This window comes from Rattus norvegicus, chromosome 18 (assembly GCF_021556685.1).
Source record: "Rattus norvegicus strain SHRSP/BbbUtx chromosome 18, alternate assembly SHRSP_T2T, whole genome shotgun sequence".
Taxonomy (NCBI): Eukaryota; Metazoa; Chordata; class Mammalia; order Rodentia; family Muridae; genus Rattus; species Rattus norvegicus.
This window is the reverse complement of record NC_141551.1, coordinates 57,961,684-57,981,601: the sequence shown is the minus strand read 5'-3', so window position 1 is coordinate 57,981,601 and position 19,918 is coordinate 57,961,684. Positions and strand designations below refer to the sequence as shown.

The 19,918-nt window shown below is 42.1% G+C and overlaps 1 protein-coding gene across 14 annotated transcripts in view; it reads right to left on the bottom strand.

Moving 5' to 3' along the window:
* Nucleotides 1-19,918, bottom strand: part of Htr4 (5-hydroxytryptamine receptor 4) — a 185,314-nt gene that overhangs the window by 27,042 nt on the left and 138,354 nt on the right. For 2 of the 14 annotated variants that reach the window (XM_087592191.1, XM_087592194.1), the window contains one exon: nucleotides 12,605-14,952. The exons of 4 other annotated variants lie outside the window; for them this stretch is intronic. In XM_087592191.1, coding sequence (XP_087448317.1) covers nucleotides 14,901-14,952 — 52 coding nt within the window. In that variant the 3' untranslated portion in view covers nucleotides 12,605-14,900. 14 annotated transcript variants of the gene reach the window in all.

The following is a 19,918-nucleotide window of genomic DNA, read 5'->3' as shown; positions in this document are numbered from 1 at the left end:
CCTCATCAATCCTTATAAATCCTGTAACAATCTCTACCTGTTTGATTTTTCCTTAATTAAAAATAAGTTTGAGTTAGTCAATGTAACACTGACAATCCTAAATCACAATCTTTAAGTTCTCTTTGTAACACCAGAACACAGCCACGAGGTCACCTGAGTTCTGAGTACGTGACTAGGCAGCTGTTCTCTGGGCAGTGGAAATTAGCATTAGAATACAGATAACTTTAGGGCAAGCCACAACTTTGGAAAGCAAAACTCAACCTCCAACAAACAATCTAGTCTCCAAGGCACCCCAGGTCTATCTATTATGTTACAAAGTTTGACTGTCAATTCTTACATTTGGACGCACAATTATTCATTTGTTCCTTTTTGAAATGAGTTAAAACCAAGTCAAGGTGTGCACGACCGACAGATAAAGTTTTTACCATTTTTTCTTTTGAACATGAAACATAAAACTTTTAGACAATGAGAAACAAAAACCACAGACATACACTGACAGACATGGGGACATCCTGGTGCACCAGAGACAAACAATAGACAAAGAGGGGAAAAAGCCAGATGGTGTTCATGGCGACTATCCACTCGAGTGGAGCTGATATGGGCGATGGATTGTCTCAATTCCTGGACTAGTCCACCAACGTGTTGAAACCCAATTCTGTAAGATACTGAGAGATATTATCTGAGCAGTACGATCGACATTCGCCAATGGTATGGAAGTAAAACACAGCCCTGAGTATTTTTACTCACAACCCAATTACATGAACTCTATCAGGCTGTGCACGGGCACTGAGATGTCCTTTTGTTTGATTCTCCTGAATAAATTTTCAGGCGGTCTGTCTCTATCAAATCTGATCAGTATGACTCTGTAAAGCTGTCTCGTCAGAGCCCAGACGCCGCGGCGTCCCCAGAGCCGGCGCGGGAGCTTAATCACACCTTTCATAAGCACTAAGACAAAGTTTTTCTCCCAAAATACTGTGTTCCTTTTACCTCCTCCTTTCTCACCCGGGGCGTTTTTTCCCCAATCTTTCACTTCCAAATTGGAAGGGTCTGGTGCTTGAGATCGATCAGTTCGTTGTAACTTTTCACTATCCTCTGTTTCTGACGCTTTTCGCCCTTCCCCCAACACTCTCCGCTTTGCTGTTACAGCTGGGCAGTTCCCACGCGACCTCTGACGCCGTTTGGCGGTAGCTAGAAACTCAAAGGTCAATAGAAACAACTCGAGGGTTGCCAGAGCAACCATAGCGGCACCTGCCGCGTCCGGCAGGGGACTGAGCTGGAGCAGATCAGGGCTAAACATTGTCTCTCAGAGTTTTTTACCTGCATTCCACAGCTTCTGGATTTCTTCCGTGAAACAGAGGCTTCCTCTTGGCACCGGCGATGTTGTAGCTTTTTTGTGTTCCGGGTTTCGGCACCAAATGTCCCGCGCGCGACTTTTCGCCGGCAAGGAGCACGCGGACATTAGTAATCCTTACTGTGACCACTTTATTAATTTTAGAAGAGGAAAAGCCACGCCGCGCCAACATGGGGCGCTTATAAAACCCTCGTGTAGCGCACCCACACCTGATTGGTTGTTACCCATGATCTCATAAGGCACGCCCCGGAGTGGGCAAAGACCTGGCACGAAGGCACTCTTGCACATGCGCACAGTTAATTTCCTGAAAGGGGGGGCCGGCTGGCGCGGCGAAGGTTGGCGCCATCTTGCAATGGCGGAGTCTATCCTGACCTACCACGTGGGGCGCAGTGGAAGACAGCGCCAACTAGTGGTTGCGAATGTTATTGCGGCCCTCTACAAGAAATGGTCACACTAACACCAGAGCTTACTTAAGTTGATCTTGACATTTTTCTGAGCTAAAGATGGTTGACATTATACATGAAATTACTAACTGATACACAGGTGCAAGTCCTTGGCCAAGATGGAGCCACCCAAGGCATCAAGATGGATGACCCACATAGGAACCAGTCCCTTGGGGAAATAAAAACAACACACTTTACATATCTTAGGAGTCTGACCCTTAGCAAGAGCAGTCTGACCACAGCATCCTGTTACCTAATGACTTAATGACAAGAGATCCTCTTGTGAAAATTCCTGTTTGCAGCATGTCTATGTTAGGTTTTTACTGCTATAAAAAGGCACCATGACCAAGACAACTCTTATCATGGTCAACATTTAATTGAAGCTGGCTTATAGTTTCAGAAGTTCAGTCCATTACCATCATAGTGGGAAGCATGGCATCAACCAGAAAGACTTGGTGCTAGAGAAGAAGCTGGGAGTTCTACATCTTGTTCCCAGGAGAAGACTATTTCCTACAGGCAGCTAGGAGTAGACTCTCTGTTGTACTGGACAGAGCTTGAGCACTAGGAACCCTCAAAGCCTGCGTACACAGTGATCCTTCCTCTAACAAGGTCACACCTTCTGCAACAGGGCTACACCTCCTAATGGTGCCATTTCCCATGGTCCAAGCATATTCCAACCATCACACAGCAGTTCCCCTTTAATTTTCTTCTGCCATCCCCCCCTCACAATGTACACTGCCCTATAAAAACCAAAATTCCCTTTGGTACATCTACTTTCCCTTCTCTCAAAGATAGCCCTGCAATTCATACTTCAGTAGTTTTGTTCTTTGGTTTCAGTGTGGTACCCATGGCCTCACTCTCTTGCAAAATCTTAGATCTACTACTGAAACCTGGAAGGAGTGTACATTGCTGTCTCAGGACAGCCCTCCATTGCTCTTGATCACCAAACTGCTGTTCTGGTCCCTGAGTGCCAAGAACCTCTGTCTCCTGCCAGCCTTAGCACTCACCACTGATTTGGATTTCTTCTGCCTGTTTTCTTGCTTCTTTGATCTCAGTAAGTGTCCCTTCCACCTCTAGCCAAAAACCCATGCCAGGCAGTGCCACTACCCTTACAGTTCTTCTGTGTTGTTGTAAAAATATAAAAAATTTAAAAACATGGCTGTCTTTGATCTCCCCACTAGGTCTACACCTCAGTGCCCCAAGATATCTGCTGGACATCTTAATTCGCAGTCAGCAAAGCATCTCACCTGCTCTGCTCCATCCCATATCACACTGCCAAAGTCCTCTCTCTGAGCCTGGCAGCAATCTCTCTATCTATCTAGTTCCCAAGGCAGGTTTTTATGCCAGAAACATACATCCCAACTTTGTGGCAGCCCAGACCAGCCGCCGCACACTTTCTTACACTTAAATCGCTACATGAAGAACACACAACACAATGATCTTTGGCCCAATTGATAAGATATGATTGCCCACCTAAACATACAAAGCTCAATCCACATCCATCCCTTAAAAACATTTGTAACAACCTGTAAAGGTACAGCATGGAATCTTAACGTCACCTGCCTATCCTGCCACTCCTTCTCTCCCTGTCCCTCCTGTCTCTTCCTCCTTTCCATTCCAGACTCCTCCTCTTTTTCAAATTTGTCTCCCACCCATCCTTCTTTTTCATACAATGACAGGCCTCCTTCTATCTTGTACCTGCTTCACCTGTGACATCATCTCACACCTCTGCCTTCAACAGGGAAGCCTGTCGGATGCCCAGGGATTTCTTTTTCCCAGCCCCTGGTTTCTGAGAGTTGCTTCTCAGGTCAGGACCAGTCCTGAGACACTATTTTTTCTACCCCATCTTCTCTACCCTCCACACCTTCCACCTCATGGTGATGCACACCACTTTCCTTGTTATTGTCACTCTCCTCTTTCTCATGGGTTTCCTCACCTTCATTCCTCCTCCTGTACTAACTTTGAAAAGCTCTTTGCCTTCTTCTACTTGTCTGCTCAGGTCCCCTCCCTTTCTTGTCCTTCACCCTTACTTCAAATATGGGAGCAAGACATTCAGGTAAGTCCCACTCACTCCTCTAGATTGTCTTCTCAAGAATGTCTGCTACCCAGGGCTCCAGATGGACATTGAATTCCACCTCTTAGCCTTTTACTGTTATATGGCTTGACTACAGTGCAAACTAGACAATGGGTCTCATTGGCCCTGAAGTGACATTTTCAAGTTTCCTGCTGCATGATCCCCTTGCTCTGGTCTCTCTCCCTCTCCCTCTCCCCCTCCTTTCCCCTCCTTTCCCCTTCCCCCTCCTTTCCTCCTGCTCCTCCCCCTCTCTCTTCCCCTCTTCCCTCCACCTCCCCTTTTCCCTCCCTTTCTTCTTCCCTCCCGCTCTCTCTCTCTTTCTCCCTAGCAGGATGAATGGACCATTGGCACCATGACATTAGTGAGTGCTGGTTCCATTTCTATAAAAACCTTACTGTCCCTAAGTATCATTCTTACCCCATCTCTGTCTTCTTTTTGGGATCCAGCTTATTCTCCCCAAACCAGAGGGCTCATGCAACCCAGTAACTGCCATCCCCACAGTGAGTGGGAAATATCCCTTGTGATCTTGCACTCTTTAAAACACACAAAAAGGGCTGTTCACCTCACTGTGATGGTTGGTGTCACCTGACTTCGTCTGGCAGTGGAAGGAATGGCAGGGCTGGGGGAGAGTGGGTCACACCCTTACCTCCTATAACCAGCTCTTGGTGGAACTAATAACAGCAACCAAGAGCTCAGCTAGAGTCCTCTACAGGAACAGCTCTCTTCTCTGGCTTAAGTTACCCTCTTGACACCCTCTATCATCAATAAAAAACTGGGGTGTTAGGCTGAGCAAGTCGTTAGCCATGACAGAGCCACCTAAAACACTAATGATGACCCATAGAACCTGTCCCTTCATGAGATGGAAACTGCATGTTCTATGCATCTCAGGAGCCCAACTCTTCTCTCAGCCAGAGTAGCATGACTACAGCATCATATTACCTTAACAACCAAAGGTCCTCTGCTTTGACAGTTCTTTTGTTCATTGCAGTTCCCTTCCCTTAATACCCTCCCACCATTCTCCTGCCTAACTTAAACCATCCTATAAAACCCAAACTCTCCTTTGGCAGGGCTGTTCCACCTTCTCTTAGAGACAGCCTGGTAGAGAGTACCTTAATAAAACTTGGTTCTTCGGACTCGGTATGGCTCCAGTGGTCTCATTCTCTCATAAACCTTATATAATCTTTAAAATAGCTCCCACTTTTATAATCATCTCACTCCAGGGTTACATTACTTGTTCTTAGTTATTTAGTTCAAGTGCCAGTCTGAAAGTGCTTCCCTCAAAGGAAGTTGCCACTGTCTTCAGTCCAAACCAAATCAAAAAGGAAATTCTGATCTGATCTCAGCAGCTCCTCATGGAATGCTCCAGGTACCTCTACTGCTCCCTGCTGGCAGGTTGTAATCTGGAAGGTTCTGAAGCCAATTCTGTCCTGAGCAGAAACTATTGGAAAGCTGTTGGCCACCGTTAATGGAGCACTTACTACAGCATAAACAATGAGACACTCTTGCGTTTGTGTGGTCAGGGCTTTTTTTTTTTTTTAAATCAGGCTCGTCCATCAGCAGTTAGCTAGTTACAAATGCAGTCCCAAGGCCAAAGGACAGGGATGCAATTATGCTAGCTTCCTGTCTGCAGGGCTCCGCCAAGGAAGAACGCTCTTGTTTGTCTACCTCATCAAGCTCGGGACTCAAAGGAGAACATTGGAAGAACACTAACAATCAACAGATCGTCAGAGATTTTGAGGAAGTGGCAGTGCAGTGTGAAAAGGGACTTACTACTACAGCATGCAAAAGTCCTGTTGTGAGTCTCTGCTCTGTCTCTTCGAGCCTTGGCATCTACCTCTGCCACTCTTAAGTTTCAATTTCTTGGTCCTTGGAGTGAGATCATAGCACCAGTCATGGTGTTATGATGCTGCTGTACCATTCTAATGAGATGATACATGGAAAAGCTCTGAAATTATGATGGTGACATTGATGATGATGATGATGATGATGATGATGACGATGATGATGATGATGATGATAGAAACAGCAATAAATGATATTTGCTGAGTAAATGCCATGCTGGGTATTCGACGTAGGATATGCACTATGTCATTTAATTCCAATTCCTTTTGAAGAGGTGATGATGGTGATGATGGTGATTATGATGATGGTGGAGAGGAGGGGAAGAGAAGGAAGAAGGAAGAGAAGAAGTAAGAGAAGGAGGAAGAGGAGGAGGAAGAAGAGGAGGAGGGCCAATAAGGCATAGGAGTACATGTCTATAACCTTGGTACTTGGAAGACTGAAGCAGAAAGATTGCAATGATATTGAGATCAGCCTGGGTCATATAGGAAATGCCAGACTATTTAGAGCTGCATAGTATGACACAGTGTAGTGCTTTTAATACACTTGGCCCATGGAGTGGCACTATTTGGAGCTGTGGCTTTATTGGAGTAAGTGTGGCCTTGTTAGAAGAAGTGTGTAACTGTAGAGGTGTGCAGTGAGACCTTCCTCCTAATCGTGTGGGAGCCAGTTTTCTCCTAGCTGCCTTTGGAACAAGAGGTGGAACTCTCAGCTCCTCTAACTCCATCTGCCTGGATGCTGGCATGATCCCGCCTTGATGATAATAGACTGAGCCTCTAAACCTATAAGCCAGCCCCAATTAAATGTCCTTTATAAGACTTGCCTTGGTCATGGTGTCTGTTCACAACAGTGAAACCCTGACTAAGATACCTGGCCTGTGGTCACAAGGGGTGACCACAAAGAACACCATTTCATAAATGTTTCTTATACACAGAGCTCCAGCACCAGCATTCCTGCCTCTTAGCATATGTACCACTATCTACTTGTCATATGAATAAAACTGGATATATAATGTAGATAACTTATTCAAGATCACGGGGGGGAGGCCATGTGAACTCATACACAAGCATTCTACCCAAGGACATAACTTACCAAACTCTAATGTCAGAAAAGCTTTCCAGAAAGGCTGAGCTGCTATGTCTAGAAGCTTTTTGCATTTCTTGGCAAATCTGGTTTAATTCTGTCACCTTTTGTAACCTTTTATAAGCATAATAACCATTAATATCTCAAGGACACACACACACATATATATATATATATAATTGTATGTATGTACATACGTACATATATTCAGTTTTATTGGTAAGTATACTAATGATCAAGGGCTCAAGTTACTTGCCTAAGGTCATTTAGCAAGTGCTGAAATGAAGGTTTTAATCCAGTTTCCTTGCTGTAGAAAAAGTGCCAACCCATGTAGCATCTGTTAAGATGTGAGATCATTGGGGTTGGGGATTTAGCTCAGTGGTAGAGCGCTTGCCTAGCAAGCACAAGGCCCTGGGTTCGGTCCCCAGCTCCGAAAAAAAGAAAAAAAAAAGATGCGAGATCATCACTGAAAGCAGAATTCTGTTCCTGCCCCAGTCAATTTCCAAACCAAGTGTGCTTTTTAGTCCTTGATTGACTTGGGACCAAACCAAAGGCTGAGTTAGCAGTCCTGATGATGGACAGCGAGCCTGACACTGGGGTCACATGTTAAATATATTTCTATTGAGTGAAATAATTGATTATATTTAAACCTTTGAGACAGGGCTTCACTCAGTAGCCCTCAGATGGGCCGGAAATCACTATGTATAACAAACTCACTGAGATCTGCCTGCTCTGCCCTCTGAATGCTGGGATCAAAGGTGTGCACCATTAATTTAGAGGTTGAAAGTGAATTAAGGTAATGGTATTTTCCTAATTGAGATCATATATACTTGGTTGCAAATAATGGAGTAAGTTCCATAAAAGCTGCCTTGAGGAAAATAAAATTTCACACCAAGAAATATTGTTCCTGAAATGACTCACTGTGTTGACAGAAATGGCATTATAGATAGGCAGTGTGACTTTGAAATCAAGGTCACAAACTAGAGGCACAGCCAGATTTCATCACAAATGTATGTTATATAATGTCACATTATGGTAGAGATTTTAAAATTTTTGTTGACTTTGGGATTTTATCAGTAAAACTCTCAGAAGTATATTGCCAGTGGCCACAATTACCACTTAAGGGCTCCCCTGGGGAAGGTATATACAGAATGCATCAGTGAAGAGTCTGCCCCAGTTCGTACAGAGCTTCATAGTCAGGTACATACATTGCCACAACAAGTGGCATTGTTTTGCATCATTAGTATCTAATTTAATGCCCAGCACACAGTGGGTGACAACTAAAAGTTTGTTTATATGGATATAAGCACAATTATCTCTCAAATTCTTGAAGAACATAATAGCAATGTCCCAGTTCTCTCATGTTTGTCCTCAAGTAGAGTCCTTTTTCCACGTACTATATTGCTGGTAGTGATTGGTTCATGTTGAGATAGCTACATAATGAAGACATTCTTTTCGATAGGGTATGTAGGTATGAGCATCCAGGAAGATCATGGTTGATGTCTTCAGAGAACTAGGTCGTGTGGAAAATGTATTAAGGAGATCAGAATAGCCTAGATTTGTTCTCACAGAAGAGGCCGTCCATGAAACAGGCCACAGTGTTAAGAGGAAAGTAGAGGGAGAAGGCATGGCTGGTGGGCTGCAACAGAGCAGAGAGAAGTCACAGAAAGCCCGGGGAGCCAGGAGTGGAAGTGGAAATTGGTATAGCATTATTGATTCTAGTCCGAACTTGGCACTATGTTGTGGATACAGACAGCTTATCAGTGAACCATCAGGAACCACTTAGACGTTCTGAGCTAACACTGTTGAAATTGGAAACAGCAGAAAGGAACACTGCTCTACTTTGTTGTTTGTGCTGCTACGCATGAATGTGTCATTTCAAAAGCAGTTTACCTGGCATGTACAACTACAGGCAGAGAGGAGGTAGATGGTAGAGAAAGATGCTGTAGCATGAACTGATAGGGAGTAAATGCTGAGCAGTGACTGGGAAACCAGAGGATAAGACCAGATGAACAGAAACTGAGAGAATTTGGAGACCAAATATAAGAAGATTGGACAGCACAGAGGTCATAAATGACTTCCCGCCTAAAACATTAGAAAAGTAGCAATTTTAACAGTTACATGTTGAACTCATTGCCCACTCCTCTACACTTTAGAAAATTACATTTTAATTAAACTCACCATGCTTACATGCTTACCACTTTCTGTCTAGCTGTGTGTGTGTGTGTGTGTGTGTGTGTGTGTGTGACTGTATCTTTCTCTTGCTTTTAACATAGATGTCATCAAAGTCCAAAGCTTATGCATGTGTCTCTCCAGTGAACTTTAATGGATGAGTAGATTCAGTCGGGTACCATAAGAAATGGAAGACCCAGAAGGGCAAGAGCTTACCAGGCAGGGTTTACTCAACTGGTAAGTGACAGAATGCAAGATAAAGTCAGAATCCATGTTTTTGTGTTATTCATTCTACCACAGTGAAAACATCAGCTTCAATAGCAGTGTACAAGGAGCAATAAAATGCCCACATATTAGAAAGTAAACAGACTACTGTCTACCAAGAAAGAGACCTTTAGACAAAGCTGAAATATGTTGGACCTTTGGGTTTAAGCAGTTTAGTGTGTCCAGAGGCTCCGTGTTCAGCCAATGGCAAAGTTGACATTGGTAAGGAAAACAGTGCCTGGCTACTAACATTAACCCACCTCTTTGACCTCTTTCCAGTCATGCTGCCTTACCTCAGCCAACTAGGAGCTTTTCACTTGACATTATGAAACCCTGGCTCAAATTCCCTTTCACAAAGGCTCATATCTGATGACTCATGTAAGTCCCCTGGCAAATAAATGCCTGAGGGTGATGGGGAGAGATTGCTATAGGGCTTTGGAGAATAAATGTGGGTGAAGGGAGAAGGCCTGTGTTCTGGCCAAGAATTTGATCATTAAGCACTGGCATATGGGTCCCCATTTGGACCCTGTTGACAAGAGTACCATAAAGCAATGCTTGTCATGCAATTTGGGAATAAGGCCGGAACGAAATGGCATAATCATCAAGAACACTGAACGGATATTAAATTATTTGATTTCAATCAAGGTTTGAGAAGCTATATCTAGAAACCAGCTCCATCTGAGTGCAATTGATTACGTCCTCGTCTGAGTAATTCATCGTGTTCATTCTGTACCCTATATTACAGCCCACCCTTTCTTCAATGCATGTTGTCTCAATAAATGCCATCATTGGTAACATTGTTGTCCAATGTCCTTTAGACCTTTGTAAGGTCAGGTGACTAACTTCCACTCAGCCTGATTCATCTCTGCTTTCTAAAGGTATAAAACGTCAAGATTAAGTTCCTTTTCAACCAACAGTCATGAACTGAAAAAAAGAAAAGAAGCCTGTGGTAGGCCAGAGAAATAATGGCATTTTAAAATGCTAATCCTTTAGCTACCTGTGAGAAATATGATAAACATCTTGATTTTATTGTCACAGAAAGTAAAACTCCTTTTATCAGCAGGCTGCAGCTTTTGCAGTGGGTGGCGTATTAAATGTGAGAGCTACCCTGAAGTTTAGGGCTGAAGGGATGGAGAAAGACGGCATCGCACAGATGCAATTGTGAACAGCTCTAAATTCCTCCAACTGTGGGAACTAAGTTCAGTTACTGAATGGCTTCAGTGCACAAGCACCTGTTCTGGGCACTAGAGACCCAGCTACTGGGGAAGCCCAGGAATCATTAATAATCACTCTGAAAAGCGTATAAAATGTCACACGAGAAGAATAAATAAAGTGTTGGAGATTGGATGGAAAAGTGTTTTTTTTTTTTTTAAAAAAAAGGTTGTCATGAATGCTGGAAAAAACTTAAGTAGAAGGTCGTATTTGAGATATAGCATGTGTGAGATGGCTGGGAGAAAGTACCCAGGGGACAGGTAGCTAGAGAAGTAGGATGACTGAAGAACTTCAGAGAGGAATGACATCATCCAGACTATCTTGTTTTGCTTTGCCAGGATGAAGAGGAATAACTACAGGTGACATCATAAGCATTCGTATCCAGAAAACAGTAGGAGACCAAGGCTTGTGTGTAGCGACCGGTTCAGATGGGATGATGGCAGGGCAGAATTGGATATTAGGGTCTAATGTCCCATGGTTCAAAAAAGTTAATGTCAGTTGTGGAAGAGAAGCGTCAGTCAAGATGTGTGCAAAGAAAAAAAAATTCTATGAAAAATATTCACACTCTGATATCTAGTGATTATACACTGATGTTCCTTGTTTCTGAAAATGTGGGTTGTTTTAGTTGGAAACCTCTTTCTGAATGGTTATTCCTTTCTCTTCTTCTTGAGTAGGATCTTATTGGCAAGTAGATAACTTAAAGTCAACAAAGAGCCCCAGTATAAGTGTCTGAATCAGCATCAGGTTCTATACATTCCACTGAGCCCACCTCCGGCAGTAGTCCTGCACTCCCTGAACTCCTGCTGCCCGTGTCTTGCTCTCTGCAGCCCAAGGAAACTGGCATTTGCCTGTGTTCTGCATAATATCCCCACCCCTTCTTGTCTCTGATCACAGAACTCTCCTCTATACTCCCCCCCGAAACCAGGCAATAGTGGTACATCATCCTTGTAGGATGTACTTTTTATTTATGCTCTCTCTCTCTCCCTCCCTACCCCCGCCCCCTCTCTCCAGTGCACACCAACATCTAAACCTGTCTAATTCACAGACTTGTGTCTTCTTCCTTATTTTCTATTTGACAGAGCAGAAAGATCGTCAGTGGTCAGTATTGACAGGCTTCTAATACATAGTCTGCTCAAAACTGTTTCTTTGAACCCCGCAGTGCTGTTAGAAGGATTAAGTCTCAGAATGGACAGAAAGGGCCAGGTCAGTCTGGACCTAGAACTTCACCTGAACATGGCCGATACTCCATATTTCATACTGGCTTATGTTTTCATTCCAGGAAATTCCAGATGGTAGAGTTTAGAGGGAGAGGTTGTGTCAGTAAGGGGAAGATGAGAATCTAGGTCAAGGACTGGCACCAGAAGAATAGCTTGCATCAGTTCTATGGATACTGTTTTAGAAAAATGAAGAATGATGGGAAAACAGTCATCACCAGGCCCAGTTGTTTAGGCTTTAGCTCCCAAGAAGTATCTGTCCTTCTAGCATGTGGGTTAAAATGAGCAGATATGGGAAACTCAGAATTACAGAACTCCTTGAATTTCTTATGCAATGAGACTCTGGAAACTATTTGTATGGAGAACGGACTCTGGCTTGAAAACCTGATTATTGTCCCGTTGTCTAGAGTGTTTGTTGGAAGGTAGCGGTCCCAAGAGTCAAAGAGTTGGGACTTGTCATTCCACACTCTGCCCCAGTTTGTGGCAGTCTTTTCACTGTCATAATTCAGAGCAGATGGGGCTCAAATTTTATCAGCATCAAATAACTTGTCTTGAAGGGAGTTGGTCGGGCTTTGGGTTGGTTTCTTATATTTAAAATAGGTTCTAAGTGAGGCAGCACATGCTTAATAACTTCAATTCAGGATGTAAGCATAAGTCACGGTCACACTGCTGTGAAGGACTCCCTATAGGTCCTGTCTTTAGTGTGTCTGAGCTGTGTCCCTATAGTATGAATTCAGGATGACTATGTCAGAGAAATCTATCCTAGTGCTTGAGGCCTTAATAAAGATGACAGGCAGGCAGAATCACATTTCTTGAGATACCTGGGCTTCTGGGCTTATTTTAAAGAGAACTGATATTGAGGAGAGACAGTTCCAGTTGACAGTAGCTTCCAGGAGATGACCTGGTTCCGAGGTTAGAGAGAAGCCCCACAGCGCTAACACACATGGGAGATCTTTGGCATTTTATTGCATACTCAAAACTCAATCATTTCTTTTATGACAAGATTTGTCTGAATGTATAACTTATTCAAATATGTACAGATGAAATCATACAAACATGTGTAATATGTCCAGACCTTACCAATAAATATAATCTATCAGTTAAAAAAAAACCTATGCAGGTCCCTGATTGTTCCAAGAACATATTTCAGGAAGCTGTGTCCAAAAAGGATCTATCATAAAACCAAAGATGCTTTGCATGGAAACAAGATAATAATCGTGGCTATTCATATCTTAAAACTATCAGCTTCAATAAACCACATATATGGCCAACCAGTTCATGACACCAAAGATAACACCATCATCAGAGCTCATCAACCCTTGAAATCATAAGATTTAAGCTTCATGTTCCCAACAGCACACACACATGTACTTACTGGATTGATTACACAAGTGGCTTCATTGAACTATAAATGTTACAAGTAGCCCCATTTGTGACTATGCTTGGAAAAACTGTAAACAAAATGAAGGTATTAGAAAAAAATAACATTATGCTGTAATCAACAGCTGATTACACAGACTACCCTCAGTCAGAAAATGTCAGAGTCTGTCCTTGTTCTGTAACTTAGTAACCAATTATTTAGCATTCTTGTCAGCTGACCTTTCATACATTGATCCACATTTAATTTAATATATGTTATATATTAAATAAAGATATATTATGTATATATCTTATTTATAAGGTGGGAATTAATTTTATGGACAGGGAACATTTTTGGATACATTTTTATATGAAAAACAGGTATATGAACTTAGCTCATGAGATTATGAAATTGCATATAAAATTAGAGTCATTTTTACCAAAACTTGCCCACAGTCTCTTTCTCTATTCACCACTCTGAGAACAAAGAAATCATTTAAATGGAGGGTGGTGTAGAAATATGTGTGCTGAGTAATCAATGAGGACCAAATAACGAGGAGGAGTACCCAGGGGCATGTTGGTACTCAAGGGCTGCTCTTGGGTTTTGTTTCTAACACAGAAAGCTCATTCTAAACTGATCTCATTCTGTAGTGAAAAATAAAATGGTCTTGAGAGCTTAAGCACATCTACAGTAATTCAAAATACCCATAATCATAACAAGCATACGAGCGTCATTTTATGGTTTGTAAAATGTTTCCATAAACATAATTTCTCTCCCCATCAACAGTTATGGAGTACACGGAAGCGTTTCTGAGGCTCACACCATCCAGCTTTCAGTTCCATCCACTTGTCAGTCCATCATTGACTCAGTGCTTGAGTCACTCACTCACCACTATGTTCATTGAGAGGCTGGGCATTTGGTCAGCTGAGGCAAATTGGTTGCCTCTCATCTTTTGTGTTAGAGAAGAACCAACCTCAAAACACTGCTTGCCTCCAAATGAGGGCTGAACCTATCCATGGCAGGGAACCAACCACTTGCAAATCAAAGTGGACTGATCCTGCTACAGAGTCAGTATGCAAGGTAATGCAACTCTCTTCATGGTTGACAAGAAGAGGCCTCCAGTGAGAACCACTCACTGGGTCAGTTTTGGCGTGAACCATCTCAGCATGCAATATTTCTTAGCGCAGATCTTTTTTTTTTTTTCTCAGCAACATATAGAAGTTCTCTCTCAGGGTCTACTTCCTTTTGCTAAGGCTTGCGCTCAAGAGAACTTAAGTCTTCACATAACAGAGAATTCTTTTTTGGCATTTGACTGGTTTTGGCAATCTTCTCTTCCTCATTCCAAAGTCTCTTTTCCTGCCAAGTTCAGTTCCAGAATGAAAGTCAATGCTGACAGGAATAGCAAGTACCACTCCATGAGAAGCTTAAGAGAATGGTGCAGTGCATGGTCCTGAAATGGAATCAAACCACAGTCAAGGTGAAAGCTGAACTGTCACCTGTTTCTGAGAAGTGGTGCTTCCCTTGCTGAGGACCTTTTCTCTCTGGTAGTTGGGACAAACCATGGACTCTGCTTTGAGTAAAAGACACCAGGTTCACTGTAAGGGCACAGATGACCAAGTCAGAAGTCTAGAATGCCCAAATCAGTAGGGCCATTCCTTTGAAACAATGCCAACAGGTAGGCAGGCCATGAGTTTTCGAGGTAGCAGATGGCAGGCTATAGCAGCATCCTATTGTCTTAGAAATGGAAAGAAATCTTAAAGACTCCCCTACTCTAAGTTTCGTTTGGCAACATAGAAAGTGAAATTCATAGATGGAAAGACATCGTTCATGGTCTCACAGCATTTTAGAAGCAGGGTCTGGGCTGACATTTGGGTCCTCTGACTTGGAGTCAGATACTGTTTTTTTCATTACTAGCGTTTCTGGACTCTGTAGTTCTCCATCTGAAAGATAGCAAGGGTATCAAGGCTCCACAAGGTGAGCATCCATTGGTTCTGTCCATTGGAAGCAGCAAAGCCATAGTCTGAGGTTTCGAGCTGCTACTGTGGGTTTCACCACAAGCTCATAGGAAAATCTGAGCATCTCTTAATGATGACACCAGCCCCGCCTAAGGCTCTTTAGGTGTTCTATCTATGCTGAAAGGAAAATCAAATCTCTCAGATGAGATAGATCTGGTCCTGGCACTGGGGGAAACTGTCTTTGACTTCCCTCCAGGGTTTCTGCAGAGACCATTTTCTACTGACAGATCTCTCTTCTGTGTCTCCAATGGCAAGTGAGTGGAGCTTGTCCTCAAGAGGACATTAGCACTAAACACAGGTAAAAGAAAACAGAGCTCCATGGTTGACACAGGACTGGCCAAAAGGATGCACGTCTACACCTAGACAAAGGGACAAAAGGGTCCAAGTGCACAGCAGAAAGCAGAGAAAGGACGGTAGAGAGTTTAAACACAGCTATGGTAAATAGGACCAAGCAAGAAGTGTGATCAAGACAAGCACATGTTTTGACAGTATCCGTAAGATGACACTTCAAAGAAGGCATGTTTGGAAACTGAAAATCGAACACGGTAAACATTTACAAGACAGACTGGAGACAGCAAGGGGACTGGGTCGTGGACTTCAGAGACCACCAAGCAAGAGTGGAGACTCCAGGAAGAGAAAATGTTGAGAAACAGAAAGCTAAGGAGGAAGCCCTTCTCTCCCCTGACTTCCTCTAATACCGCCTGCTAGAATCGTGGCGGGAAGTCCAGGGTGGATTGCCTCATGCTCTTGGAAAGCCTTGGAGAACAAAGTGCCAGGGGCAGCCACATACACCGAAGTAGCAGCTTAGGACTGGCTTCTTTTCAAGCTACAGCTGTCTTCTAGGTCATTGTCCTGGGGCCTACGTATCACTGGGCTGAGCAGCCACCAAAGGAGAAGTTGCTGTGAGGTGACACCGACTCTCCCATTGGCCACCACATTCCACTGTATCCCTGGAGAAGAAGAAGATTAGAAAGGCTCAAGCACTGGAATGGAGTCAAGGGGTGGCGGGTAGGCACACCCAAAGCAGGCACCTCCATGCGCCATGCAAATGGGTTGCATCTTAGCTGCTAAACTAAAAGTTCCTAATAATAAACTAGCCAATAACTATTCCTGAACGACTTTAACTATTTAAAAATTAATGATGTTCAGCCCAAATGTATCCTCCTAACACTTCTGCCCAACAGGCCTTCCCTATATTCCAGACCCACCCAAAATTCTAATCTCTCCTGGTAGGATTTCTCTTCCCCAGCCCAATAGCTTATTGTATGTTGTATCTTCCAGAACATATTCCATAATGAGCACCGTCCTATGAACAAAATAAAGACACGTTCTGGTGATGTCTCTTTAATAAAAAGCACTTGAAAGGAGCCCAGCTCTTCAAGCACAAGCAACACAATATAAAGACTAAAATCTGGTTCCCTAATTGTTTCTTGACTACGTCAATAAAGACTGCAGAAGATAATCATTGGGAGAAGGTAAAGAGGTGGGATTTCTAGGTCCCTCCTGATTTTGCTTATGCGGACATACTCTCAGTGATCTCATTCCTATCAATGCTAATATGCTATTAAAAACCCATGCTTGTTCCTTGCCCAGTGCCAGCAGCTCATGCTTTTCCCAGGAATGCCAGGAGCTGCGATTGCTCTACACTGACCAACCACCCAGCGGCTAACTGCACCAATGCTTTAACAACTGTCCAGGTCATGCTCTTTTTCTTGTCCACCTGAGTCGCTGCATATAGATAACACCAGACAGCCTTAATATTTTAAAGCCTTCTGGATAACACAACTGCTGGGTGAATAATCTATTGCTCTAAATTCACCAGCTATCCTATATCAGAACTCTGCTGGTGATGGCTCTAGTAGCCCCCAGACCTTACGTGACTCATGTTCCTCTCTCCAAATCCTAGACAAAAGCCTTTTTTTTTTTCTTTTCTATTTTTCGGAGCTGGGGACCGAACCCAGGGCCTTAAGCACTCTACCACTGAGCTAAATCCCCAACCCCAGACAAAAGCCTTTTATATCTTTCCCTCGTCTTCCTCCTGGGACCTGGAAATCCCACCTCTTCACCTTCTCCCGATGATTAGCTTCCAAGGTCTTTATTGACATAGTCAAGAAACAATTAGGGGACCAAATTTTAGTCATCAGCTCCTCCCCCTACACGATCGACTAACAATGACTTTGTTCTCAATACATATGGACATATATGTTTCCTGATTTTATCCCTTTAATTTCTTTCCCTTCTCACATTGCTGTAGCTAGTACTTCAAGTACTGTTGAAAAAGGAGTGGGAACAGTGGAAGCCCTCTCTTGTTCCTGACTTTAATAGGATGGCTTTGAGTTATTTACCAGTTGGGTCATGTTGGCCATATGTTTGCCATATACAGGTCTTCTTATGTTGAGGCATGTTTCCTTCAATTCAACCATTTCTAGGACGTTTTAATCATGAAGGCATGTTGGATTGTGTCAAAGTTCTTTTCTGTTGCTATCAGGATGATCATGTGATTTTTGCAATGTCAATGCGTAGGACTGCATTTATTGATTTGTATGTGTTCAGCTATAGCTGTATCTGTAGGATGAAGCCAACTTGACTACAATGGCTAATCTTTCTTGACATATACCTGTATTTAGTTTGAAAATATTTTATCAGGAGTTTTTCTATCCATGCTCATCAGAAATATTGGCGTATAGGTTTTGGAGTTATAGTAATAACAGGAAGCATTTGGAAATACTTTCTTTTAATTTGAAAAATATCAGTCGAAGTTCTTTATTGAAAGTCTGGTAGAATTCTGCTGTGAATCAATCAGAATCTGGACTTTTTAATGTGAGATCTCACATTAATCTCCTTATTTGTTATGGTTCTGTTTAATTTGCTGATACCTTCTTGGTTCCAGTTCTATGCTAGATAAATCTAGATGTTAACCTGTTTCTTTTAAGTTTTCTAGCTTAAAGGAGTATAGGTTTTTAATGTATTATCTAATAATATTCTAAATTTCCTTGGTGTTTATTGTAGTGTTTATCTTTAATTCTGATGTTTTGGGTCATCTCCTCTTTCTTCTAGTTCATGGTCAATTTTATCTTTTCAGAGAACCAACTCATAGATTTGTTAATTCCTTGTATTGGTCTATTTCTATTTTATTAATTTCTGTCATGTTTTAAGGTTTTTTTTTCTTCCCATTAACTAGATGTAGGTTTGGTTTATTCTTGCTTTCCAAATTCTTGAATTTGTCATTAAATCATTTATTTGTTCTCTTTCTGGTGTTATAACAGAATCTCCACAGATACATGGAATTTCTAGAGATTCTTTTCCTTTGGATTTCCAGCTTTATTGCATTGTGGTGATATAGACAACATAACATTTCTCCATTTTTTTCTGTTTTTTTTTTTTTTGAGATTTGTTTTGTGTCCAAATCATGTCATCCAGTTCATAGGCCATTGAGTAGAAAGTATATTCTTTGTTGTTTGGGTAGAGACATTCGATCTTTGCTGTCATTTAATTCTTCTGTTTCTCTGTTAATTTTCGTCCAGATGATCTGGAGAAAGGAGGGTATTGAAATCACCCACCACTGCTGTGTTGTGGTTAATTTTTAACTTTACAGGAGGATGCTTTTTATAAAATTAAGTGAGTGAGAGTTTGCTGTGTATGTGGTTAGTAATTACATTAATTAGAATTGGTATCATTGGTCTTCTGATTAACTTTGGCTGAAGTCCACTTTTTCCAGCTATTAGAATAGCAAGACCAGCTCCTTGCTGGTCCTATTCGCTAGAATTTTTTTATGTCTTTTGCTCTAAGGTGGTGTCTATACTTGAAGTTCTGATGAGTCTAATCTGTAATAATTGTGTTATTACATTATTATATATTACCATGTATTTGAGTCAAAATGAAGAACATTTATCTCAGTTACACTTTATCTTATGGGCCTGGTAGTAATTTTCCCACTTGAGTTCATGCTATAAGAATTTCAACATTTCAAATGTTTTCTAAGAACATAGATAACCTGTAGTAGGCACTATCTGAGTCTTGTTTTCTGCCAAGGGAAAGTGCACAGCAGGGCAGACAAAGTATAACAGTACACCATGCTATAAGCATGCTTAACATGCCTTAACATGCTTAAGCATGGCCTCATCCTGTCAGGCTTTGCCTGGTGATATGTTAAAGTGTTTCACCAAAACTATTCTATTAGGATATGCTCACATCTTACATTGAGTTATTTTTGTTCATTTATACAATGAATGTCTTGGAATTCTAGTGAAGTCTACTTTACACCACACATTTGTAATTTCTAGAGTCTTTTTTGAAAAACTGGGTTTTGCTTACTGATGTCCACTCTTCCACTGTTTCACCTGTGTTGCCAGAGAGCCATTTGGTGATACTGCCAGTCAATTTTTAAGACATGAGAATTTTGTATATTTTGCTTGGACATATGCATGGCTTTTCATTAATCTAGACAGCAATGTCTCCATAATGTTCTCTTCTTTTCAGCTAGTGTCTTCTCTTATTGTAGAGAATATGCATCCGTTATTCCCAACATAGTAACATAAAACTATTTCTGAGACTGCCAGCTTCTCTGAACACACTTGGGATTCAGATTCATTCTCAGTTGTATGTCCTTCTATAATTTCTAAATGCCATTAACTCTTTAGACAGTGCAACATATGCCCTAACATGATTACCCTACATTTTTATCTCATCTGTTGATATATCTACAAAGACTTTTTTAAAATGTGAATACGAGGAAGAAGAGAAGGAAGAAAGGATTGCTCATATGCCATTGGCCAAGCCTTCATAATGGCTGAGCATCTAATTCCATGGAAGATACAATCATTTCCTCTCTGCAGTAGCAAAGGCAGTAGAGGACTTTAGAATAGGAAAGGGGTGGTACGATGATGTCACT